Source organism: Elephantulus edwardii, unplaced genomic scaffold (assembly GCF_000299155.1).
Source record: "Elephantulus edwardii isolate Elephantulus edwardi_28Jun2011 unplaced genomic scaffold, EleEdw1.0 scaffold00052, whole genome shotgun sequence".
Classification (NCBI taxonomy): domain Eukaryota; kingdom Metazoa; phylum Chordata; class Mammalia; order Macroscelidea; family Macroscelididae; genus Elephantulus; species Elephantulus edwardii.
Window position 1 is genome coordinate 17767075 of NW_006399802.1, and position 27511 is coordinate 17794585.

The 27511-nt window shown below is 37.7% G+C and overlaps 1 protein-coding gene across 6 annotated transcripts in view; it reads left to right on the forward strand.

Annotated features, from left to right (window-relative positions):
• Positions 1–27511, forward strand: part of MUSK (muscle, skeletal, receptor tyrosine kinase) — a 130486-nt gene that overhangs the window by 39865 nt on the left and 63110 nt on the right. For 3 of the 6 annotated variants that reach the window (XM_006886934.1, XM_006886930.1, XM_006886931.1), the window contains exons 6-7: positions 17433–17462; positions 25694–25818. In XM_006886934.1, coding sequence (XP_006886996.1) covers positions 17433–17462; positions 25694–25818 — 155 coding nt within the window. The remainder of the gene's footprint in view (positions 1–17432; positions 17463–25693; positions 25819–27511) is intronic. The other 3 variants (XM_006886932.1, XM_006886935.1, XM_006886933.1) reach the window with 1 other exon arrangement.

A 27511-nucleotide genomic window follows, 5' to 3' on the forward strand; every position in this document is an offset into this window, starting at 1 on the left:
TAATTTCTAGAAGAAGAAACTGAGGCTCAGGGATCTAGGTAATGGTAGCAAAAAGGTTCAAATCCAGACTTACCTAAATTTTTATGTGTTGAATAAGAGAATGCCTGGTAAATAAATCATGGGGTATTGCAGTGAGGAATTGGAAAGAAATGAATGTAAGGAAATGATTCTATTAATACAATTTTGATATTTCATACTTAGAAAAAGCCCTAGAAAATTGTTTTTAAAACATAAAAAATTGTTTTTAATAATATAAATTGATCAGAGATTCCTTAAGCTCTTCAATCTAAGAAAAATATAAAAAACCTGATAAAATGGCACTTATGAAATAATCTCAATTTTTTGAGAAAAACAGAAAAAGCTTTTTATAAATGGAATAACCTTTACATTTTTGTCTTGATACACATGCTAAGGCAGAAATTCCTACATGTCATCTTGATCTTTAGTACTGTCACCAGTTGAATTCTGACAAATCATGGAAATACTTTTTCAACCCAAAAGGTAATCATGTTAAAAATGTGCATGTTAGTTATGATTGTGGCTTCTCTTTCCTAGGTAGTGCTTCGCTTTTAAGCAAGGTCCTTTTCATTTCTCTAAATGCCCTTTACAACAAACATTGTTTTGTCTCATTTTCATATTCACACCACATTTTCCCCATTCTTCCTTCAAAAAACCCCAAAACTCTCCATCCTTTCTCCCTTAACTTTCCACTGCTACTTTAGAAACAGAAGACATCTAGATGTCATGCAATCCATTCTAAAAGCCTGTTTCCAGTACAAGTTAATTTTTTTACATTTATTTTGAAAACATATTTCTTCTACTGCTCTGTGTGTGTGTGTGTGTGTGTGTGTGTGTGTGTGGTCGTTGTTGTTAGGTGCCATTGAGTGAAGTACAACTCATAGTAACCCTATGAACAAAAGATCTGAATCTTGCTCTATCCTGACACCGCAGCAAGCATCGTGTCAATCCACCTGGTTGAGGGTCTTCCTATCCTTCGCAGGCTCTCCATCCTTCCCAGCATCATGTCCTTTTCCAAAGAATGGAACCTCCTAGTAACATGTTCAAAGTAAGTGAGGCAAAGTCTCATTATTCTTGCCTCCAAAGAGCACTCTGGCTGCACCCTATCGAAGACATAGCTGTTTGTTCTCTGTCCATGGGATGTCCAGTGCTCTTCTCCAACACCACAGATCAAAGGCGTCAATTCTTTTCCTGTCATTCTTATTGTCTATATAAGGAGCTCCAGTGGCCTAATGGTAAGCAGCTGTGCCACAATCCTGAAGGCATGTGGTTCAAGGCCACCAGCTGCTCTGTGGGAGAAAGATGGGCAATCTCTTCCTGTGTGATTAACTGACTGTGAAAACCTGCCAGAGGGCCAGCTATGGGTCATTTCTGACTCTATGTTACACAAAAATAACAACCACCACAACCACACACACACACACACACACACACACACACACACACACACACACAGAGTTGTTGTTGTTATGTGCTGCTGAATAGCCTGCGACTCATAGTGACCCTATGTACAACAGCAATAAACCCTGTTCTATCCTGTGCCAATCTTATTATCTCTGACACATCCACCCCCATTACCCCAGGGAGGGTCTTCCTCTCCTTTTGCTGTCCCTCCACCCTCCCAAGCATGACATTCCTCTCTAAGAACAAGTCCCTATTTGCAACACACATACACACACACACACACACACACACACACACACACACACACACACGTTGTTAAGAGGAGCTATCCCTTGGAGAGGGACATGATGCTCAGAAAGGTAGAGGTCGGTGAAGGAGAGAGGCAGACCTTCAACCTGGTGCCAGGTGGATTGACACACAGTGACTACTGTGATGGGCTCTAGTGTGTCAGAAAGTGTGAGGATGACACAGGATAGTACAGAGTTCAGATCTTTTGTGACAATGTGAGTTGCTATGGGTCATACTCAACTCAACAGCACCTAACAACAACTATATTATATTTATTTATTTCAATTCTTACAAAGTTTAAAACTATACCGTGTCTTTTCAACCAAGGTAAGAATGCCATCAATCCTTAACTCATCATTTGATAACATCTTCCTCATCTTATGCCAACTCCCTTGATATTGCCTAAAATTAAAATTATCTTTTAAAAAACCCTTAAATTGTTTTATAGTTCCTAGTTAAATTATCTTACCAGAATATGCCATCAGTATTAATTTTTTCCTCATCTATTCTGTTCTCAATTTTTTACTCCTGATATATAGCCATACATTCATCATTAATTGTTTCAGTGAAGGTCTGTGGGTAATAAGTCTTCTTTGTCAGGTGTGGAGCTCTGTAGTACAGTCCATAGTGAGCTGCACTGATAACCCAAAGGCCACAGCGTTTTGGCAGTTCAATCCACCAGCAGCTCCAAAGGAGAAACAGGAGCAATCTCTTCCCATGTGATTTATTGCCATGGAAACCCAGTTGAAGGGTCAGCTATGAGTTTGTTCTGACTTGACAGCAATGAGATAGGCAACTTGTGATTCTAATATTTTGTACAGACTTAAACACATGACGATTCAACTGCTGGCATAGTCTTAATTCTTTGCCAGCAGTAATTTCCCTTATCATAAGTCTATATTATTGCTATGTAATAGAGTACCTCAAAACTAATCACTTAACAAAACAATAAACATTTTTTACTTCATAGTGCCTGTGAACTAGGAATCTGAGAGTAATTTGACAGGGCGTGTCTGTGGGTCATGGTTGCAGGACGATGTCTGCCACAGCTGTAATCCTCTGAGAGCTTAGGTGGACTGGAGGAGCAAGATCAAAGTTGGCTTGTTCACAAGTTGGTGCTTGTCAGTGCTGTCTGGTGAAAATCTCAGTCCCTCTCACTGTGACCTTTCTAAAGCCAGAGCGAATGCTTCCTTAGGGTGATGGTATACCAGATATAAAGAAAGAATTAGCAATATTTTGTCATGTCTACCCTAAGATGTCACACATAGTCACTTTGTCTGAGTCTCCTTGTTAGGAATAAGACACTAAGTTCAGTCCACATTCAAGAAAAGAAATTTGACTCCATCTGTGATGGGAATATGTGTAGACACTGGTTTTTTTTATGTTTTATTTTAATTTTTCCATTGTTGCACATTACACATGAGGACGCATGTTTTAAATTACAACATTGTCATTGCATCTCTATTAATCCTCCTCTCTCTCTACTCAGATCATTAACTCATTGCCATTGAGTCAGAACTCACTCAGAGCTGACCTTCCTGTTTTTTGGAGGCTGAAAAAGGCACAGAAGGAGATTTCCTATTTTTCTCCTGCTGGGCCTCAGGTGGATTTGAACCACTAAAAAGATGTGGTCTTGAGCAGTATGGTATCCTACAGACTAAGCCAGCAGAACTCTGGTTTAAAAAGTGATTTACAATCCCATTGCCCCTTAGAAATATCAGGCAATTTCAAACACTTCTGGGAAATAAAGATATCAAATCCCTCACAAATTCTGATTCAATAACTGCCTTTTTTGGGTTTTGTGTTTTTTTCTTTTCATTTTTAAAATAAATATTTTAATGAAAGTTTACAGAAAACTTGAATTTCCATTCATTCATTCATTGTTGCACTTTTTCCTTCCTACCCACCTCAGTTTGTTTTTCTCTTTAAAAAGATTCTTTCACTGTTGCACAATTTCCTCCCTCCCCACACTCCCAGTTCAATTTGCTATGCACCTCTTAGTCTGTATTGTCATGTAAATAATACTTTATCTATATTCCTTTCCAATAGTTCTTTCCCTCATCTGTTTCAATGAAGTGTTAATTATTTATCCCTTCTTTTCTTAGTTTTCCCCCAACCCCCATGTTAGTCCTGTTTTATAACGGTGGCATTATGCAGTATTTGTCCCTTTGCACTGAGATATTTCATTCAGCATAATATCCTTCAGGGTTACCCATTTTGTATAATATTTTATTAATTCCTTGGTTTTCAGTGCTGTGTAGTATCCCATTGTATGACTATACCACAGCTTCTCTATCCATTCATTTGTTGATCAGCATTTGGGTTGCTTCCATCTCTTTGCTATTGTGAACAATGCAGCAATAAACATAGGTGTCCATGTATCTGTTTGCGTCACAGTTCTGGTTTCTTTAGGGGAAATTCCCAGTAGTAGAATTGCTGGGTCAAATGGTATTTCCATTTCCAACTTTTTGAGACAGCATCATACAGTTGCACCCTTTTACACTCCCACCAACAGTGAATAAGGGTTCCAGTTTCTCCACAACCTTACCAGCATTTGTTGTTTGCTGCACTGTAGAACTTTGTTACTGTTACTGGGGTGAGATGATATCTCATAGTTGTTTTGATTTGCATCTCTCTTACAGCTAGGGATTTTGAACATTTCTTCACGTGTTTGTTTGCCATCTGAATGTGAACAGACACTTCACCAAAGAAAACATTGTGTGAATGTACCATAATTTCTCAATCCATTCGTTTGTGGTTGGACATTTGAGCTATTTCCATTTCCTTGTGATGGTGAATAATGCTGCTATGAAAATTGGTGTACAAATCTGTTTGTGCCTCAGCTCTCATTTTCTCAGGGTATAATCCAAGTAGTGGAATAGCTGGGTCATATGGAATTTCTATGTTCAGCAAGTTGAGGAAGCTCCAAACTGTCTTGGGGAATGAATGGTTGCACCATTTTACAATCCCACTTATAATGTATGAGTTCCTTTCTTGCCACATCCTCTCCAGCATTTATTACTTGCTGCCCTGTTAAACCTTGCCACTCTTACTGGAGTGAGATGGTACTTCATTGTGGTTTTGATTTGCAACTCTCTTATTGCCAGTGATTTGGAGCTTTTCTTCATGTGTCTGTTTGTCATTCGAATATCTTCCTTTGTGAAAGTTCTTCCCATGTCTTTTGCCCATTTTGTAATTGGGTTATCAGTCCTTTTCTTTTTTTTAATATATATTGTGTTTTTTGTTTTTTAACATTTTTAATGAACATTTACAGAGATTTTGGATTTTCATTCATTCATTGCTGCACTTCTCTCCCTGCCCAGCCCTCCCCCCTCTCCCCCCCAAGTATTCTGTAAACTTTTGTTTTAAGACACTTGTTTGAGATGGTATTATCAAATGTTTGTTCCCTTTCTGTAGGTTTTCTTTTCACCCTGTTGGAAAAAATTTTTGATGCACACATGGATTTACTCTTTAGAAGGTCCCACACACCAATTTTATCCTCTTTAGATTGTGCATTTCTCATGTATTTGGCAGTCTTTTTATGTCTTGGACTAGCACTTCTAACCTTGATCCCAGTTTGTCTCTCATGAACATTATGATTTTGGGCTTTACTCCCAGGTCTCTGATCTACCTTGAGTTTATTTTTGTGTATGATGTGAGATGTGGATGCTGTTTCAGCTTTCTGCAGGTGGAAGTCCAGTTTTGCCAGCACCATTTGTTGAAGAGGTTATCATTTCTCCATTTGATAGCTTTGATTTCCTTGTCGAATATCAGTTGATCATGGATAGCTTGGTCTATTTCTGGGTCCTCAATTTTGTTCCATTGGTCTATGTGCCTGTCATTGTACCAGTACCATGCTGTTTTGGTTTCCACTGTTGTGTAATAGGTTTTGAGGTCAGGGAATGTTGTGCCTCCCACCTCATTTTTGTTTCTCAGAACTGTTTTGCTTATTTGGCATCTCTTGTCTCTCCAAAGAAATTTGATAATTCCCCTTTCAATCTCCTTGAAAAATGAATTTGGTATCTGGATTGGGATTGCATTGAACATGTCGATTGCTTTTGGTAGGATTGTCATTTTCACTGTATTGAGTCTTCCTATCCATGAACAGGGCACATTTTCCCATTTCTTTAGGTCTTTTATTGTATCTTTCAGAAATGCTCTGTAGTTTTCTTTGTATTGGTCTCTTGTATCTCTAGGTACATTCACTCCCAAGTATCTCAATTTGTGGTTGGCTATTGTAAATGGTATTGCTTTATTTCCTTCTCTGAGTTCTCTTTCTTTCTGTAGAGGAAACCTATTGATTTTTAGATGTTGATCTTATATCCTGCCACTCTACTAAACTGGCCTATTAACTCTAATAGTTATTTTGTTGAGTCACTGGGGTTTTCTGTGTACATTATCATATCATCTGCATATAGCAACATTTTAACCATTTCTATGCTGATCTGGATGCCTTTTATTTCCTTCTCTTGTTGTATTGCCCAAGCAAGCACTTCTGATGCAACAATGAAAAGAAGTGGCGACAGTAGGCATCCTTGTCTCATCCCTGTTGGCAAGGAAAATGTTTTTAGTCTTTCTCCATTGAGAATGACATTGGCTCTTGGTTTTTGCATATATACTTTTGACTATGTTGAGGAAATTCACTTCGATTCCAATTTTGCTGAATATCTTTATCAGAAAGGGCTGCTGGATTTTGTCAAATGCCTTTTCTGCATCAATTGCTAAGATTATATAGTTCTTGTTATTTACTTTGTTAATATAGATAATTATGTTGATTGTTTTTCTTCTGTTGAACCATTCCTGCATACGTGTTATGAATCCCACTTGGTCATGGTGATATTTTTTTTATATATGCTTTTGGATTCTATTGGTTAAGATTTTGTTAAGGAGTTTTGCATCCGTATTCATCAGAGATATTGGTATGTAATTTCTTTCTTGGTAATATCTTTGCCTGGTTTTGGTATTAGGGTATGCTTACTTTATAGAACTACTCTGGTAGTGTTCCTTCTTTTTCAATTTTTTGAAATAATTTAAGTAGAATGGGTGCTAAATCCTCTTGAATGTTTGGTAGAATTCAGCGGTGAAGCCATCTGGTCCAGGACTTTTATTATGGAGAAGTCTTTTTATGACCTTTTCAATTTCTTCTCTTGTGATGGGTCTGTTAAAGTGTTCTGTATCTGTCTTTGTCAATCTGGACAGGAAATGCATTTCAAGAAATTTGTCCATTTCCTCTAGGTTTTCAAATTTATCAGAGTATAGCTTTTCATAGTATTCTGATATTATTGATTTAATTTACTCTTGTTCTGTTGTGATGTCACCTCTCATTTCTTAATCGAGTGTGATGGAGTGGTTTTGTTTTTTTAAAGCTTCACAAAGGATTCTGACAAATTTTAAGTTTTACAAACTGTTACTTTAATGCATCTGGGGAGTCTTGCATTTCTTCAAGTATAGAAAAAAATCTCATTTATCACTTCTTTAATACTGCCTCTCTATTCTTTCCTTTCCCTCACATTCCTGTTCAATATATGTTGTTGTTTTGTTGTTGTTGTTGTTATGTGCCATCGAGTCATTTGCGACTCATAGTGACCCTATGCACAATAGCCCTAAACCTTGCTCTATCCTGTGCCAACTGCACTGCCTCTGACACACCCATCCCAATTACCCCAGTCACCGAATCAATTAATCTCATAGAGGGTCTTCCCCTCCTGCGCCGTCCCTCCACTCTCCCAAGCATGATGTCCCTCTCCAAGGACCCGTCCCTCCTGGCAACATGTCCAAAGTATGTCAGACGAAGCCCCAGAATCCTTGCCTCCAAGGAGTTGCTTGGTTTAATCCTCTCCAAGATGAATCTGTTTGTTTTCCTGGCAGTCCATGGTACATTCAGTACTCTTCTCCAGCACCACAGCTCAAAGGCATCAACTCTCCTTCTGTCCTCCCTAGTCACTGTCCAACTCTCTGATGCATAACAAGCGATTGTAAAGACCATGGCCTGTATCAGGTGCACCTTAGTCTCCAGAGAGACACTGTTGCTCTGGAGTACTTTAGAGAGGTCCCTAACAGCAGACTTCCCCATCACGATACGCTTTTTTATTTCCTGACTGCTGGTGCCAAGAGTGTTAACTGTGGAGCCGAGCAAACTGAACCTGTGAACAATCTCAATCTCTTCGCCATCCATCCTGATGCTGCCAATTGGTCCAGTGGTGAGAATCTTTGTCTTCTTGACATTGAGCCTCAGTCCATACTGAAGGCTGCAGTCCTTGACCCTCCGCAGCAAGTGCATGAGGTCCTCCTCAGTTTCAGCAAGCAGGGTTGTGTCATCTGCATAACGCAGATTGTTAATAGATCTTCCACCAATCCTGATGCCACAATTCTCCTCAATTATAAATTGGTCTTCTTTCTCTTAATTATTCTTTTACATTTTGTTATTTTTCTTCCTGGACTCAGTATTGTGTGGTTTCATAACTATCATCTTTTGAGTTACCACTTCTTTATTTTAACTTGCCAGATATTGAGTTTATTGCATATATTGTGTTTATGCATGTTTAATTTTAGTTGTAAATTTTAATTTACTGTTTTACTGTCTTTTTTTCATAATTACCTTTGTACTTCAACTCTGTGTAATTTTGTTTCATAATTTTTCTTTTTCAATTTGTATGGTAAAATATTTTTTTCTGAATCTTAAACTTTACCCCCCCTCAGAGCTTTATTTGCAATGAGAATAAATTAATAGTTACTGAATTTGTTGACTTTCTTAACATTCTTTACCCTAATATGCTTTGATACTATAATTTGTCACTACATCTTGAGTGGAGTTTTCTTATTTCCCCACTACTTTTTGCGATTGTCTTTTACTCATCACTGTTGAGTTGGTTGAGCTTCATAGGGACCATCCATCAAGTTTTTGAGACTGTAACTCTCAAGGAGAAGAAACTGCTTTTCTCTCAGAAGAACCCATGAAACAGATAGTCTTTGATTTAGTGGTGCAACTCTCTTATCAACCACACCATCAGACCTGCCTGAGACTGCCTCTCTCGCTCATTATCAAGGAGTTGGAACCAACTCATAGCTGATCCTCCAGAGAGTTTTTGGAGGCTATAAACCACATGGGAGGATATTACACATCTTTTCCCCATGGAGCAGCTGATGGATTTGAACTGCCAACTTTAGGTTTGGCAGTGTCACTCCTTATCCACTAGCCTACTAGAGTTCCTACAAGGGACCTTGAAATCCCCTCATTCCATATGAATTTTAAAAACCCAAGCCCACTGCCGTTAGGCCAATTCCAACTCATGGTAACCTTCATTGGACTTCCAAGACTATATGCCTTAATGGAAACAGAAGTGCCTTATCTTTCTCCCACTGAGTGACTGGTGAATTTGACTCAGATACCAACATGTAATCCACTATGCAAGCAGATCTAGTTACAAATGAAACATTATAAAATGGCAGTTTTAGGTCCCTGTTCTGCAATGTTTTGGGGTTCATTTGAGACAGTTGAAAGAAGAACACAGTTCTGGCTATAAAACCATCACTTCTCTTTACACCTTTCAAGAATAATAAAGTTTCACTTCTACCCTTTGGTTTCAAGCAGTTAGCTTCTTGTGTTGTTAAGTGTGATTGAATCAAGTACAACTCATAGTGACTCCATGAACAACAGGTTCTGAACCCTGTCCTATCCTGTGTCATCATCACAATCTTTGACACACTCAAGCCCATTGCCACAGTCAGCATCTCAACACACGTGATTGAGGGTCTTCCTCTCTTTCATGGCCCTTCATCTTCTCAAGCATTAAGTCCCTTTCCAAAGAAGACTTCTTCTAGCAAGATGCCCAAAGTATGTGAGACTAAGCCTTACCATCTTTGTCTTCAAGAAGCAAGCACTCTGGCTGCACCTTCTCCAAGACACAACTGTTTGTTCTTTTGGCAGTTCATGGGATATTCAGTGCTCTTCTCCAACACCAGAGCTCAAAGCATCAATACTTCTTCTGTCATCCCTATTCATTGTCCAGCTCTCAATGCATGGCAAATGAGCCTCTAGGAAAAACAAATTTTAGGCTCCTTTTCTGGTCAGAGAACAGCAGTTATTTATTTCCACTACTACCTTTCATACTGAGATAGCCACCTTGTCTTTGAACATTAGGTGGTGTTAGTCTTTGAGCTTCTACAGAAAGTGTTTGAAATCTTTGTTTTCTGAAAACAAGGTTGTGTCATCTGCATTCTCTAGGGTGTTGATGAGTCATCCTCTAGTCCCAATGCCACATTCTTCTCCACATAGCCCAGTTACTTGGATTTTGAACAGCTTTGTCTTTTTTATGTAATAAGAAAATGATATCTGTTTTAGTATCTGTTACAAGTTTTGTACTAGTGAACTCTGGTGGCCCACTAGCAAGAAGCTGCACTGCAATCCCAAAGGCACACAGCTAGAGGCCACCAGCTGTTCCACAGGAGAAAGATGGGCAATCTCCTCTTCTGCAATTAACTGCCTCTTGAAAACCCACTGGATGGTCAGCTATGGGTTGGTTACAACTAGATAGTAAACAACAATGCAGTTTTGTACTTGTCTTGCTTGGCTAGGCAGTTTTGAACTGTTAACACATATCTTGGTTCATGCTGTAATTACTATATATCAGTATGTAAATCTACCAAGTGGAATATGTAACAAATAAAAAATACATGTAATAGTATTACGCCCAACATGGTCTAGGCTGTAGGAATTTGCAACTCTACCCAAGGCAGTGCTTCTCTGGTAGTTGAATCCACAAGCCTGTTAGGAGGAGAATGTTGTTTCTCGTGAGTAGAACCGAAAAAAGACTAGCAAAGTGAAATGTAAATTTTCCAGAGGGCAAAAAGCTCTCTCAGGCTAATTGCATGGAGAGATTGTAAAGCCTCTGCTTTTATTAGCAGAAAATCAAAGCATACAGCAAAGCATGATCTCATAAGGTAGGTAAATGGTTAAACATATGGAACAAAGCATGGGCAACATTGAACAAAGCATAGCTAAGCATGAACAGTTTTCAAGACATCTTTGTACACATGAACAAGACCTTACTGCACTCTTAACTACCCTATCAAGGACATCAGAAAATAGTCTTTGTTTAACAGAGAACTTCCAGATCCCTTGAATGGTGGTACATGCTCCAGCAACTCTGAGACTGCTTTCAGTCCCACCCATTCTTGGCATTCTTCGCCTGTGTTCAAGCATTGTAGCCAAGTCTTTTTGCATGTACGTCATGGCCACAAGTCACCCTAGTGAACTAGAATGACACTACAGGAGAAAGATGGGCAGTCTCCTCCCATGCGATGTATGGCATCAGAAAACCCACTTGAACAGTCAACTGAGTCAGTTCTAACCATATGGCAATGAGTAGAAGTACAGTCGTAGTATTTGAAAGGGCACATAAAAAGTAACAATATTAAAGATGACAATTTTATCTGCTTAGGAAACTCAAGAATCAACCCTGAAATTATGTTAACTACTATGGTAATTGAATGCTATTTGTAAATAAAACAGAGAGCTCAGGTGGCCTAGTTTGTAAGTAGTCACTTTATTAACCCAACTGCAATATTTTTCTGGCAGTTTGAATCCACCAGTGGCTCAATCAGAGAAATATGGAGAATCTGTAATTTATAGCCTTGGAAATCCAGTGAAGAGTCACCAATGAATCAGTTCTGATTCCACAGCAATGAGTATAAATAAATCTCCCATACACATATAAAAATGCTTTCATATTTAATAAAAACATCTTATTAAAAATTAGTGAAGTTAACTGGATTCCTAATGAAGTGATTTAAATCCAGAGCCTGTTCTTGTGACTTTTATGCTAATATGCTACTACTGTTGTGGTGTACTGTAGAGCAGGAACCAACATGATTTATTACTTACATTGACTTGAATCCTAATCAATTAGATAAGAGATAGATACCTGGAAGTTTTCTGGAAGCCTACTCTCAAAGGAACCTTTTCATGCATATCTCATGCATATCTCAAATTCTTTCCCTTCATGATTTCATTATTTGATTATTGCTCAAATCTTCCCAAAATATCTTTCCAACACTCTCAAGTAGGAGTTTGGCTTCATGTCTAAGTTCTGTTTGCTTTATTTGCATGGGGTTTCCCCCTCCTCCTTGTGATAATTAAATTACCATAAAGATTTTCCGATGCCAATGCAACAAAGATCAAAGTATGTGTGATTTCAGCCTTGGCTGAGAACTTAAGTCTACTTGGCCAAATTCTTATTATCTTCTTTGTTTCCCTCACTTTTGTGGCAAGAGGAATGCAAACTGTTCTGCCAGTTTTCTCCTCGTTTTGTCTTTCTTTTCATAAGGTCTACATGATCTATATGACTTTGCTGGTTGTGTTTTTTCTATTTCTACAAAGTTATCTTGATGGCTTACCTTTCTTTATATGACAGTAGATCTTTCCTCCAAATTCTCTCTCTCCTCAACCAATATAATGAAAGTAAGTAGAAAAAGTTCCCTATTTCCCCTACACACATTCACTTTTAAAACTTTAGAGATAAACCTTAATTAGAGCTGGTATTAAAAAAAATTAGGATGTTTATAGATTAAAAAATAGACTGTTTTAGATGACAGCAAAGGGGAGGAACCCTACTAATGTGAATTTATACTCATGAATGAAACATTTTGAAAGGCTTTGCTATTTTCCAGATTTATTGGACTCTGCCTTATGTTTTAATTTCAGTTCTGAATAGCATAAGAGGAATTTAAAAATTCAATATAATCAGGATAATGAACTTGGATGATTAAGCTTGGAAACGTGAAATGATTTCTTTCTTCTCTTATTCTAGAACTAGGATCTAGATAGATCATCCATTCTTTATAAAATTAGCCAATTTAAAAAAAAACCAAACATGTATGTTTGAATATCCTTTGAAAATATACAAAAGCCCAAGTATCAACCCAAGCATGACTCTGGGAATGTGTATTTGTTGTCTTGGATGTGGAAAGAGAGAATGCTTTCTATTGTCTACTGCTTGATATCTTTGAATTTCACATTTCTAATTCTAATAGTTTTTTTAAAAAAAATTGTAGATGTTATTTATTCTTATTCTGGGTACTTCCAAGCTAACATATTAAAGAGCTTTCATTATTATTATTATTATTATTATTATTATTATTATTATTATTTAAAATTATTATATTCTAATAAAAAATAGTTTAAAAGAAAATAAGCTAATAAAGATTCTAATTAGGCTTCCAAGTTGACCTTCTGGAGGCCCAGTGCTAAGAAGCTGTGTTGTAATCTTGAAGGCACACAGTTCGAATCTACCACCTGCTTTGCAAGAGAAAGAATGGGCAATCTCCTTCTGCTCAATTAACTGCCTCTGAAAATCTACCAAAGGGGCAGCTATGGGTCAGTTCCAACTTGACAGTACACAACAACAAACAAGACCTTTTGATGGCCTAGTGGATAGGGTGTTGTGCTGCCAACCCTAAGGCATGTGGTTCAAATCCACCAGCTGCTCTGAGGGAGAAAAAAATGGGTAATCTCTTCCTGTGTGATTTACAGTCTCTGCAAATACACTGGAGGGTCAGCTATGAGTATATTCTGACTCTGAGACAATGAGTTGAGCAGGACCTAAGGTACTACTAGCAAGTGGTGGAACTGATTATCTAGGAAGGCGTGCCCGGCCCCACAGTATTAAAATCCATTTTTCCTACCTAAACTAATCTACCTATGAACCTTCATTTATTTCCTGTAATTAAGGACTGTGATAAAGAAATCTCTAATATATTCAGGTGTCCAAAAGACCAGTTCTAAGTGTTGTTGTGTACTAGCCAGTCAGAACCAGCCCATAGCTGACCCTCCAGTGGGTTTTCAGAGACAGTAAATCCCATTGGAAGAGATTGTCCATCCTTATCCACAATTCTAAGAAATTAGTTCAATATCTATGCTTTAAAAAACAGTTTTATTGTTGTGTATTGTAGAGTCAGAACTGACCCATAGCTGACCCTCCTGCAGGTTTTCAGTCCTGCGGGAAGAGATTGCCCATCCTTCTTCCACAGAGCAGCTGGTGGCCTCGAATCACGTTCCTTAGCACAGCTACTTGCTACTAAGCTACCAAGCATTGTTGTTGTTGATTGCCTTCGAGTCAAGCACAACTCATAGCAACTGTGTGAACAAAAGACCTAAAGCCTTTCTATAACTATCAACATTTATCAAAGTTCACAGAATTTCCGGAGGCATGTTGTTCTGGAAGTAGATGGAATTCCTGCTTCCAAACCTGTCTTAAACTGGGAGCTCTGCCAAACACTGTCCACCATGGGTAACAGTTATGGCATTTGACACCCCAATGGCACAAGGGTCAGCATCACAGCAACCCCAGGCTACCTGAGTACAGCATATGCACTGAAGAGTGCTGTACCACTAAGAAGAATGTTCCTCCAAAATATAATAACAACCAACTTTTAATACAAAGGCCCTCCCCAAGGTCTTGTTGACTCTAAATAAGAGGTTTAACTACGAAAATAACCTATATAGTGTGGTGGTGTTGTTGTTGTTATGTGTCATTGAGTCATCTGGGTTATATAGCGACTCTACGTAAAGCAACTCTGAATCCTTCCCTGTCCAGAGCCAGTCTCACTAATTTTGACACACCAAACTCCATTGTCCCAGATTATGTATCAAGCCATCTCATCTGGGGTCTTCCTTTCCTGCACTGTCCCTCCACTCTTCTGAGCATGATGTCCATCTCCAAGAATCAGTCTCTCCTGGCCATGTGCCTAAAGATGTAGCTTTAAAATTCTAGCCTCCAAGGAGAGACTTGGTTTCACCCTCTCCAAGACAGACCAATTTGTCTTCTTGGCAGGCCATGGTATGTTCAAGTCTCTTCTCCAGCACCACAACTTGAAGGCATCTATTCTTCTTCTGTCATCCCTAATCATTGTCCAGCTCTCTGAAGCATAACAAGTAATTGAGAAGACCATGACCTGGATTAGGTGCACCTTTGTATCTAGATTGACATCATTGCTCTTCAGCACTCTGGAGAAATCTATGACAACAGATTTTTCCCAAAACAATTAATCTTTTGATTTTCTGACTTCTGGTGTTAAGAGTGTTGACTATGAGTCTGAGCAAGCTGTAATTGCCAACAACCTCAATCTCTTCTCCATCTATCATGGTGCTGCCAATTGGCCCAGTAGTAACAATCTTTGTCTTCTCGATGTTGAGCTTCAATCCATATTGAAAACTACAGTCCTTGACCTTTTGCAGCAAGTGCTTCAGGTCTTCTTTAGTTTCAGCAAGCAAGGTTGTGTCATCTGCATAGCACAGATTTTTAATGAGTCTTCCTCCAATCTTGATGCCACACTTCTCCTCATAATGACCAGATGAGCTGTGGGAAGATATCAAGAGGATCTTTGATGAAGAATGCAAAGTCATTACAAAGAAGAAAGAAGAAGAAAAGACCAAAATGGATGTCTTAAGAGACTCTGAATATTGCACTAGAGCATACAGAAGAAAGGGGGAAAAAATCAAGAAATTAAGGAGCTGAATAGAAGACTTCAAAGGGCTGCTCAGGAAGACAAGGCAAAATATTATAATGAAATGTGCAAGGAGCGCTGGAGTCAGAAAATCAAAAGGCTGAACTTGCTCAGTATTTCTTAAATTGTAAGAACTAAAGAATAAACTCAAGCCACAAGTTGCAATGCTTAAGGATGCTATGGATAAAATATTGAATGATTCAGAAAGTATTAAAAGAAGATGGGAGGAGTATACAGTCATTGTACCAACAAGAATTGGCTGACACAGAAGTATTTAAAAAAACTAAATATGATCAAGAGGCAATGGTGATGAAGGAGGAAGTGCAGGCTGCTCTGAAGGACTTGGAAAAAAAATGAAGCCCCAGGAATTGATGGAATACCATTTGACATATTTCAGCAAACAGATGCTGCCCTGCATGTGGTCACCAAGTTGTGCCAAGAAATCTGGAGGACAATTACTTGGCCAGCTGACTGGAAAAGATCCATACTTATTCCAATTCAAAAAAAAAGGTGACCCAACAGACTGTGGAAATTATCGAACAATATTACTAATTTCACACTAGCAAAATCCTGCTGAAGATTTTCTAGAAAATACTTGAACAGTACATTGACAGAGAACTAACAGAAATACAAGCTGGAGATGGATCTTGGCAGAAAGCTGAGTGGACCAGAAGAAAGTCTGTCTGTGTTTCATTGACTATGCAAAGGCATTTAACTGTATGGATCACAACAAATTGTGACTAACCTTGAGAAATATGGGAATCCCAGAACACTTGATAGTGCTTATACGAAACCTATACTTGGACCAAGATGCAGTCCTTAGAACAGAGCAAGGAAACACTGCATGGTTCAAAGTCAAGAAAGGAGTACATCAGGATGTATCATCCCGATATCAGGCATAGTCATATTATTTTAAAAAATAGTTCCATTTTCCAGAGGTACTCTTCTAAATCTCCCTTTAACCATTAAAAAACCCCCAAAATAAAAAAAAGAAACCACATGTAATTTATAAATATTAAGTAATCTTTCACTTTGATTTGACTGGTAAGAACAAGGAAAGTTCAGATAGAGTAAAATCAAACTAGAAAATTTAAATTCATTTAAGTTTATGAATATTTAATAGTATGTGCAAAAACAAGGCCGTTTCAATATGATACTTGACTAAAACAAGAGATCTCTTAAATGAAGAACTGGGAGAGATTCCTGGTCCTGAACCTGTGGCAAATATCCAAGTCTTAGATTTTTTTTTTTCTGGAAGATGAGTGGAATAATAATCCTTTTGCTCCATTGCAAAGATACAGTGAATGCTAAATGAAATTATGTAAAACATGTGCGAGGAAAGAATTCTAATTTGAGAAGAACACTGTAAATGCATGCTTACCGAGAAAAGGGGTTAATAGCTCTGTTATTTTGAACTATATTCCAGTTGACTTCTTATTAATTCTAAGGGAGGTCAATAGGGACAAAGAAGCTTTCAAAGAAAAAAAGAGCCCTGTGTGAGGTCTACATCTGATAGGATTATGTGAACTATTTTAACTTGACTTTTTGTACTTTTTAAGGAATTGTTCTAAATTCTTTTTATTTAGACATTTGCATTTTCCTTTGGGGTTTGCTTCCTCAGTACTTTCCCAGAAGATATTGAGTTGCTTTCTTGACTGCTGATAGTGGGGAACAGATCTGTGTTGTTGGTAGTTCCATTCTGCAGAAACCCCCTAATCCTCTGTTTACCACAACACAAGTCTATTGCCATAGAAATGATAGCTGAGATCCCAGATTCAACATCACTGACTTCACAGCAGGGCCTCGTAAGAGGAGAAGCCAAGCTGCAAGGGAGAACGCAATTTATCAGCATAGGAGGCAGAATGCCACCTTGAAAGAAAGGGTAATTGTCAACAGTCAAATAAAAATGCATGAATGATCTATGTTGTTGGGTACGCTGTTAATATTTTTTTGTGTAATGCTGCCTGACTAAAAGTAATGATTTGAAATCTTCTGTAACATAATAGTTTGCTTTTATAAGGCCAGTAGTTTCCCCTGACTGCATTTATTCCTGACTGTAATGAGAGAAACAAGATTTTCATTAATGTTCTCTTCTTAAGATTAGTAAATTTAGTAAATGTTGCATGCTTGAGCTTTCTGTGGTCCATGGTTTTCCTTTTCATGATATGTTGTTTTTGTTTGTGTGTTTTTTGTTTGTTCTATTTTGTTTCTATTAATAGAAGAAAGTGAACCTGAGCAAGATGCTAAAGGTATTTTTAATGTTGCTTCTTTTAAAACATATTCTATCCAATTGTATTTAATTAGTTATTACTGACCCTTTACACACCTGTACATGATATAATTTTGTTAGGAAATAACTGGCATATACAGAAAAATTCATTCATAATATTTAACAGGATTATTTTAGAGGTGTGCTTTATTCTATAATATACTTATTGGACATTTACACTTCTTAAGAAAATACTGTGTAAACGGAAATGTTTCAACTTGGTCTTCCCAACTATGGATATGTAATAAATGTAATGAAATAAATGAGCAGGAAAGTATAATTCTCACACATGTTGGAGTAGAAAGTTACTCTGTGACTGCAGATTTATTTAGGGGGGTTTTTTTGAGCTACATTATTTGGAGAAATGTTAAGATGTCAAGAGCCAGCTTAGGTTTTTATTTCAAAAGCCCAAGGAGTAATTGATCCACATAAAAGCAAATCAAACCAAATTAAGTTATGGAATATGCACAGATGAAAGTGCCTGGAAATTCAGTGTGTTTGGGAAGTCCTATGGTAGAACAAGAATTTTTTTTTTGTTTTCCTTCAATATACTTTTCATCCTGCCCAAATGGTGTACCTTCTAACCTAACCTACATTTTTATAATTTTGGGGTAAAATCCACAAGATCTCAAGTTATACAGTTTTACTCAGGAAACAAATCTTGGATTGATATGATTTCAAACATTCTTATCTTAATATCTCAGACAAGGTGTCTGAGATAGTTTTCTGGCTTACAACTAAATTCTAGTGAAATCATTCCACTTTGTCCTTTTAAATTCCTCTTCCCCTCAATTCATTCCTATTAGTAATTGCTGGATTAAATACTATAACCTATTTAAGAGAAGCCAGAAACAGAAAGAGAGAGTAAAAGAAAGTAAATGACTGAAATAAAAGAAAAAGATGAGAAGGAGGGAGGGAGGGAGGAAGAAAGAAGAGCAAGAGAAAATGAGCCCCATGAACCCTCATTTTGATCTCTGAAATAATTGCTCAGAAACAGGGTTTATAATAGGCTAATATATTCCTCTGGTCCCTATTCCTTTGCCTGAAAAAAGAGTAGTGTGCATCAAGGAAAAGTGTCAGTTAATTTCAGACTTGAACTGCTCCTTTGTCCTCTGCACTTGCCATTCTCCTCAGGTGTGATCTCAAGAATCAGTGCTCCCTCTGCTCAACTGTAAAGTTTAAGCATGAAATCTTTACCAAGCAATTCTCCTCAGGAACATGCTTCCCTCAGTTTTCTTAATTTTCCATTGTTGTTAGGTGTTACTGGTTGACTACAACTTACAGAAACTCTATGAACCGATCTGTACCCTGCCCTATCCTTGCCATCTTCACCACCTCTGACACACGTGAGCCCATTGCTGAAGTCACTGTGACAATCCATCTCAATGAGGGTCCTCCTCTCATTCACTTGCCCTCCACCTTTACAAGCTCATGCTTGAAGGGATAGCCTCACCTAACAACATGACCACAGTGTGGAGATGAAGCCTCTTCATCTTTGCCTCCAAGGAGTATTCCAGCTTTCCTTCCTGTCAAATGGGTTCTGATTCATGGTGATCCCAGTTGTTATACAGTACAACTGCTCCACAGTGTTTCCCTGACATCCCTGTGTGGGTCCAAAATGCCAAATTTTCACTTACTAATTGAGCACAAATTCTTTATGTCACCTTGCACCTAATTTATGCTTTACCATACTGTAAAGTATGAGTCTAGGTTTTCCTTTTCTTTCTACTTTCATCCTGGTTGTTTTAGGTAGACTCAGCTGAAATTTTTTTCCCTATCTTAATATTGTTATGTTGTTGTGGTGGTTATGTGCCCTCAAGTCGCCTGTGACTCATAGCAACTCTAAATACAAAAGCTCTGAAGCCTGCCCTGTCCTGAGCCAGTCTCACTGACTCTGACACACCTACCCGCATTTTCCTAGTTACTGCGTCAATCCATCTCACCCAGTCTTCCTTTCCTATGCTGTCCCTCCACCCTTCTAAGCATGAAGTCCTTCTTCAAGGACTGGTCCCTCCTGGTCACATGCCCAATGTATGTGAGATGGAGCTTCAAAATCCTTCCCTCCAAAGAGAAACTTGTTTTCATTCTCTCCAAGACAGACTTGTTTGCTCTCTTGGCTGTCCATGGCATGTTCAACACTCTTCTTCAGTGCCACAACTCCAAAGCGTTGATTCTTCTCCTGTCAACCTTAGTCATTGTCCAGCTTTCTGATGCAAGTAACTGCAAAGACCATGGCTTGGATCATGTGCACCTTATTCTCTAGACTGTCATAGTTGCTTCTCAGTACTCTGGAGAGGTCCCTCGCAACAGATTTTCCCAATTCATCTTTTGATTTCCTGACTACTGGTACCAAGAGTATTGATTGTGGACTTGAGCAAACTGAAATTGTTAACCTCCATCTCTTCTCCATCTATCATGGTGCGGGTGGACAATTGGGCCATTGGTGAGAGTCTTTGTCTTCTTGATGTTGAGCTTCAATCCACATTGTGACTACATTGAAGAGTCCTCGACTTTCTGCAGCAAGCATGTTATTTCCTCCTCAGTTTGGGAAAGCAAGATTGTGTCATCTGCATATCACAGGTTGCTAATGGGTCTTCCTCCAATTCTGATGTCACATTCCTCCTCATAAAGCCCAGCCTTTGAATGATCTATTCCACATATAGAATGAAAAGGTATGGAGACAGGATACATCCTTGATGCAGTCCTTTCCTGATACAATTTTTTATTTTAAAAAATGTTGACAGACTAATACAATAAGTGCCCATGTTTCCATTACTCTACAGTAATAATTATTAACATCCTGCCATTTCTTCTCTATCCCTTTCTAATTTTTTTGCTTATTAAATTTTAAAGAAAATGTGAAATGTTAAATGACTTCATTCGTGGATATTTTAATGCAAGAATGTATTTTCCTTCTAAAGCATAACCACATTATCATTTTATTATCCCACATCACACTCATTTAACCCTACTTTCTTAGTGCCCTTTACTGCAAGGTCTGTTTCATTATTAAAATATCACTTAGCATTTTATTTGTTGGATTGTCAAAATCAAAGTCATGGAAATGGAGGCAGAACTAATGCATAACTGTCCTTCGAGCAGGTTTGTGGAATCACATGGGAGGACCTTGCTCATCTTGTCTCAATGGAGCCTCTGGTGGATTTGAATGGGCAGAGGGTGCACCCCTTTTGGGTTAGAAGCACAACTCCCTATGAACTACACTACCTGAGTTCCTATTTATTGGCGTAAGATCCACAAAAGCAGCACACATTAGAGATGGATGGTACTCATCCCTCATTGCCATTGAGTTGGAACTGATTCATAGTTAACTCTCCAGTACGTTTCTGAGGCTGCAGATCTATCACATAAAAGGAGATAGCCCACATTTCTCCCAAGGTGGCACTGATGGATTTGAAAAGCAGAGAAGTGGGAGCTTTTGCTTAGCATCTCTACTCCCTATGAATTAGACCACCAGAACTCCTTAGATGGGTGATAGGCTCACTAATATCATAGTTGGTGAGAATGGCACAGAGGTTCAGATATGTTGTTCATAGAGCCACTATGAGTTGTACTCAACAAAATTATACCTAACAAAACAACAATCTTTAAGGATTCTCTCATCCATTTAATTTTCCCCTGAAGTTCTTTTTTGTTATTATTGAAGAAACAAATTAATCAGTTAAGTTTACTCTATTTCGACTTTAGTTTAATTGCATCTTCATGATATTGTTTATTGTGTTTCTCAATATATAATTTCTTATAGATTGGTAATTATAGTTTAGGCCTTAATTAAAAACATATTTTGGACATGTTGTCAAGAAAGGCTACATTTTTTCTTTGTAAAAAAGATATCATGCTGAGAAAGGTAGTTATTGTGGTGTGTCACTGAGTCTTAACCAACTCATACCTGACCCTCCACCAGGTTTTCAGAGGCAGTAAATCACTTGGGAGGAGGTTACCCATCCTTCTCCCATGGTGCAGCTGGAGGATTTAAACAACTTACTTTGAGATTGCAGTACAGCTTCTTGCCATCAGAGTGAAAGAGAAGACCATCAGTGAGATAGAATAACACAGTGACGACAACAATGGACTTGACTGAGTATAATGGAAATTATGATGATGTTTCAAGAGAGGGCAAGGTTCAGATCTATTGTATACGGGGTTGCTATGAATTGCAGTCGATTCCATGGCACGTGAAGATAAAAAATGACAATTTTCTTGGGACAGATTCCACTGCATTTTTTAGCCCATTCGTTTATTCCCATTATTTTATCTTTTATAACACTTACATTGCTGCTTTGAATAACAGTACTGACTTGCATTTTCATTTCCTGAATTTTGGGCTCAACATTTGCATTTCTAAAATACTCTATCCTTTTGAGCCCTCAGTAGGAAAAGAGAAGTCATTAAGTAAGTTTGAATCTGCAAAGCAGATTTGATTTTCAAGCAAATCATATATCTTTGTATCTCACTGAATTATATAATCTCTTGTTCAAGAATTATTCAACAAGCAAACCAAGATCTTACACAGTTCTAGATCTGATAGATGATTGTCCTGCTTATATGCTTCATAGGATACACTATACCTCCCTCTATTTTCCTTTAGAATTCAAATTTCACAAATTCCAATTAACTCAAAGAACTAAATTTCAAAGCACTATGTTAACGGAGGATTCATATTATCTTTTATGTTTCAGATAATCTCTGGAAAATAAAAGTCAACTGTAAATAAAATTAAAAATGGAAAATAAAAATAAAAACAAAAATTTAAAATAAAAGGCAATAGCAAAAAATATTATATTCATGATATAATAGGCAGTCAAAAAGATTTTATAACATTTAAAAAAGAACATTGCTTTTGAATTCAGAAAACTTGAGACTAGGTTTCTCCCACATCTAAGTTGTATTATCTTAGACAGCATTTGTTTTCTTTACTTAATATTGTTATGAGGAATTCTAGTGGCGTCATCCATAGAAAGTTGCACTGTTATCCCAAAGGCCACACCTTTGCAGTTCAAATCCAGTAGCAGCTCCGAGGAAGAAAGATGGGTAGTGTCCCCTTTATGATTACAGCCTTAGAAGTCCAATGGAGAGTCACTGAGTTGGAACTAACTTGATTGCAGTATATTTGAGTTAAGAGTTTTTTTCTTGAGTACTGTTCTACCATGACTTATACCAAGTGAAAGCCTTTAAAGAAAAGAAACCCCACCTCACCCTCCTCAGTTTTTGAGACAACAAATCTAAATAAAGTCCTCAGGCATTTTGATTCATTCCCTGTTAGTAATTTTGGCAGTTCCTTAGTTCTTTGACTTGTCAATGTTCCCACAAGATGTCTGGCTTCCCTTCTGTGTATCTGTGTTCATTTGGGTCTTTTCCTAAGTCAGATGTGATTAGACTTAGAATCCATTCTGTACAGGTGTAACTCCATTAAAATGACATAAGAAAAATCCCATTTCTAAACACAATCAGATCCATAGGTCCAATGACTATAAATGGCATCTCTATTTTGGAAGGATACCATTCAATCTATAACATACCTTCAAAACTGAACTTTAGCTAACATGTCTGTAAAATGTAAGCGGGAATCTAGTTAGTGTTCCTCTTTAAAGTCTTTAGCTTGAGCATTCCTTATCAACAAAATGATTCTGAGAGTCCATTTAAATTTATTTTACATTCTGATCCTTAATCTCAGTTGTCAATATTACTGTTTATACCAAAATACTGTCTTTTTACTTAATCATTAGAGATTCAGTTTCAATAAGAATATAAATTGCTCTTTGTCATGTCCCTCTTTTACATGAAATATTTTTTCTCTGAAAAGTTTGGTAGATTTTACTCCCCCCACCCCCCCCGCCCGTATATACTGATATAGAGTTGAGGCCATAAAGCGTTGATTATTTCATTTGTTCAACAAAATCCAGTAGTACTTACTTTGGGCATAAACAACTCTTCTAGGTGATTATTATAACAGTGAAAAACTAAACCAAATCCCCAAGTTTTAGAGACCTCACAATCTAGCAGTGGGATAATCCAAAACAACTCCCATCAAGCCAGACTAACTCACTGTCATCTTCCACTGGGTTTCTAAGATTGCAAATCTTTGCAGACGAAGATAATCCATCTTCCTTCTGCAAAGCAGCTGGCTGGTTCAAACCACAAAAATCTGTGTAGCAACCCAACACATTACACTATGCCTCCAAGTTCCTCAGAGGAGGAATAATGTTGTTGCTGTTGATTGCCTTCAAGTTAAGCATGACTCATAGTAAACTTATGAACAAAGGACCTGGAGCCCCTCTACAACTATCAACATTTATCAAAGTTCATAGAGATTCTGGAGGCATGATATTTAGAAAGTGGATGCCACCCTGGCTTCCAAACCTGTCATCGTATGTTATTGTTTTTATGTGCCATTGAGTCGCCTGCAATATATAGCAACCCTATATACAGCAGCTCTGAACTCTTTTCTGTTCTGAGCCAGTCTCACTAACTCTGACACACCAACCCCCATCACCCCACTTACTGTATCAGTCCATCTCATCCAGAGTCTCCTTCTCCTATGCGGTCTGTCCACCCTTCTGAGCATGATGTCCTTCTCCAAGGACTGATCTTTCCTGACCACATGCCCAAAGTAAGTGAGGCAGAGAGTTAAAATCCTAGCCTCCAAGGAAAGACTTGGTTTCACCCTCTCAAAGAAAGACCTATTTGTTTTCTTGGTGGCCCATGGTATGTTCAAGACTCTTCTCCAGCACCACACTCTAAGGTATCTATTCTTCTTTGTCATCGTTAGTCATTGTCCAACTCTCTGAAGCATAACAAATAATTAAAAAGAAAATGGCCTGGACAGGGCACACCTTTGTATCTAGACTGACATCATTGCTTTTCAGCACTCTGGATAGGTCCACGACAACAGATTTTCCCAATGCAATTCATTTTTTTATTTCCTGCCTGCTGGTGTTAAGAGTGTTGATTGTGGATCTGAGGAAGCTTTAACTGTTAACAACCTCAATCTCTTCTCCATCTATTATGGTGCTGCCAATTGGCCCAGTGGTGAGAATCTTTGTCTTCCTGATGTTGCGCTTCAATCCATAAATGAAGACTATAGCCCTTGACCTTTGAAGCAAGTGCTTCAAGTCCTTCTCAGTTCCAGTAAGCAAGGTTGTGTCATCTGAATATCATAGGTTGTTGATGAGTCTTTCTCCAATTCTGATGCCACACTCCTCCTCATAAAGCCCTGCTTCCTGAATGATCTGTTCTGCATATAGATTGAAAAGGTGACAGGATGCATCCCTGATGCACTCCTTTCCTGATTTTGAACCATGCAGTGTTTCTTTGCTCTGTTATTGAGGACTGCTTCTTCCAAGTATAGGTTTCATATAAGCACAATCAAGTGCTCTGAGATCCCCATTTTCCTCAAGGTTAGTCACAATTTATTGTGATCCACACAGTCAAATGCCTTTGCATAGTCAGTGAAACACAGATAGACATTCTTCTGGTGCCCTCTGCTTTCTACCAAGATCCATCTGACATTGGCAATAATGCCCCTAGTGCTACGACCTCCTCTAAACCCAGCCTGTATTTTTGGTAGTTCTCTGTCAATGTTCAAGTCTTTTCTGGATAATCTTCAGCAGGATTTTGCTAGTGTGTGATATTAGTAATATTGTTTTAATAATTTCCACACTCTGTCGGGTCACCTTTTTTGGAATGACAATAAATATGGATCTCTTCCAGTCAGTTGGTAAGAGGGATAATAGATAACTTATAAAAGGAATAATTTCATAAAGTGTTAACATTTGTAAAAGCAATAAAGTGGATGGCAGAAAGCAAATATAGGTAGAGATATGCTTTATGTTGAGCTCTGAGGAAAGGTCCTTCTGAAGAAGTGTGACTTAAACCAGGACTCAGTGATACAAGGATGCTGCCATGTGAAGATCTGTGGCGTGAACATCTTAGGTAGACAAAGCAGCAGAATGAGGTCTAAACTGGGAACATGTCCTGCAGAGGTGAGGAATACAGGGTCACAGCATAAAGGGTTAGGAGCATAGACCAGAGTTAGGAGATTGGTATTCTCCTTAAAACAAAGGTAAGGGGGGAGTTTGATATTCTCCTTAGAGGGAAACACAGAAGATTATGATCTGATATACATTTTTGGAAGATAATTTAGCTTGAGCATTCTGTTTAGAAAGTAACTCACCACTTTTGTCTTCTAAACAGTCTTTGCCAGAATCCTGAGGTCTCCTGAGTCTCACAATGCCACGTTTGGCTCCTTTGTGACCCTGCGCTGTACAGCAACAGGCATCCCTGTCCCCACCATCACCTGGATTGAAAATGGAAATTCTGTGAGTGTCACCTGTATGGGCCCTTGTCTGGGAAAGACTCATTGGTTCAAGATAGACTGTATGTTTGTAGAATTTCTGTGATCTCACACCATGGGTTCTACTTCATCTCCATTTTCTTAACACTCCCAAAATCTTTTGTTGTTGAAGTCATTGTCATAAAAATTAAAGTCTGGAGGTTTACTTATTTTCTTGTATCATAGGGAATAGTGTAAAATAGGAGTGTGGAAATACTTTTTTCACACAAGTAAAATAAATGCCATCCAACTACAAAGTGAAAGATTAATTCACTTCTATTAAATACTTTGATTAAATATATCTATATCTATCTATATCTACGCACACACACATATGTAGAACTTGCATTTTTTGTCAAATATGCCATAATTTTTTTTACAAATATAAAAATATTATTATTACTTTATTATTGGCCAGATGTTTTTTAGTATCTGGAAGTACTTTCCAGGTATTAAAATATATACAGTATATACTATGTAGCATATATACTAAGGCTGATGATGTAGTCATATGGTAATGAGTTGATTAATGAGATGAAACAAACATTGACTAATTCATCTTAGATAGAAATACCTACTTGTCTGATTTTTTTTTAAATTTCTCTCTCTCTTTTTAAAAATTTTTAATAGTAGTAAAAATAAGTAGCATATTAAGTGATTAGAATGAGCCAAGCCCTATTTGAAGCTTTCCAAGTATAAGCATTAATTTATTCCTTCTACCAGTTTACCTTGCACTCTGATGAATTGGGAATATGAAGTTGTGTATTATTTGATAACTCATAGGATGTACAGAAGACAAAATATGGAACACAGGCAAAATTCCCTGCCATCATAGAGCCTACATTCTGACAGGGGAAGGAAGCAAGACAAATATTAGAATATATTTTCAATATTGATAGGGTAAAAGTTATCAAACATATAAAGCAAGGAAAGGACACAAAAATGTCACTTTAGAAGACATAGTCCATTTTCAAGATAGGTCAGGAAGATATTCCAGTGAAGATATGAAGGAGGTAGGAGAAAGTCATGTAAATATCATAGGAAGAGAACAAATGCCAAATCTCTTGGATAAAAGTGTATATATGGTATGTTCAATGAACAGTAAGAATAGTGTGGCTGGAAGAAAGTGAACAACAACAAAAGATTGCAAGAGCTGTGGGTTATCTTTCCAAAGAAACACTGAAAAGTCTGATGGGATGCCTTTGTAGATCTGTTTCCTCTACTGGATCTTGTTTATTATGTCTTGTTTCCTTGTATTCCTCATTATCTTTGATTACCTGTTGTTTCTTTATTTGGAATAAAAGTTGAATAAGGTATCCCTTTTCCAAAGAGAAATTTTGATTAGCTCTGTCAGAAACAAGGTATTAACATTAGTCTTGGATCACCTTGAATCAAGTCAAATCTCAAAGCATTTTGGACATTCTGGATAATTACAACATGGATTGAAATTTCTTTCTAGGTCATTTCACTCATAGTTCACATTGTGCCTGATAAGTGTCATTTAAGATTTTAGTTTATAATTTCTTCTTTTATTAGACTTATAATTGTCAGTGCCAAGTTTTCAATTATGTTCACTCAGTATTCAAGGCCATCAAAACCTATGTACAGATTTTTCTAGGATTGGAAAAATCCTTTCAGGGAAAACAAAAGAATCTAAGTTTGTTACCTCTGCTAAAACA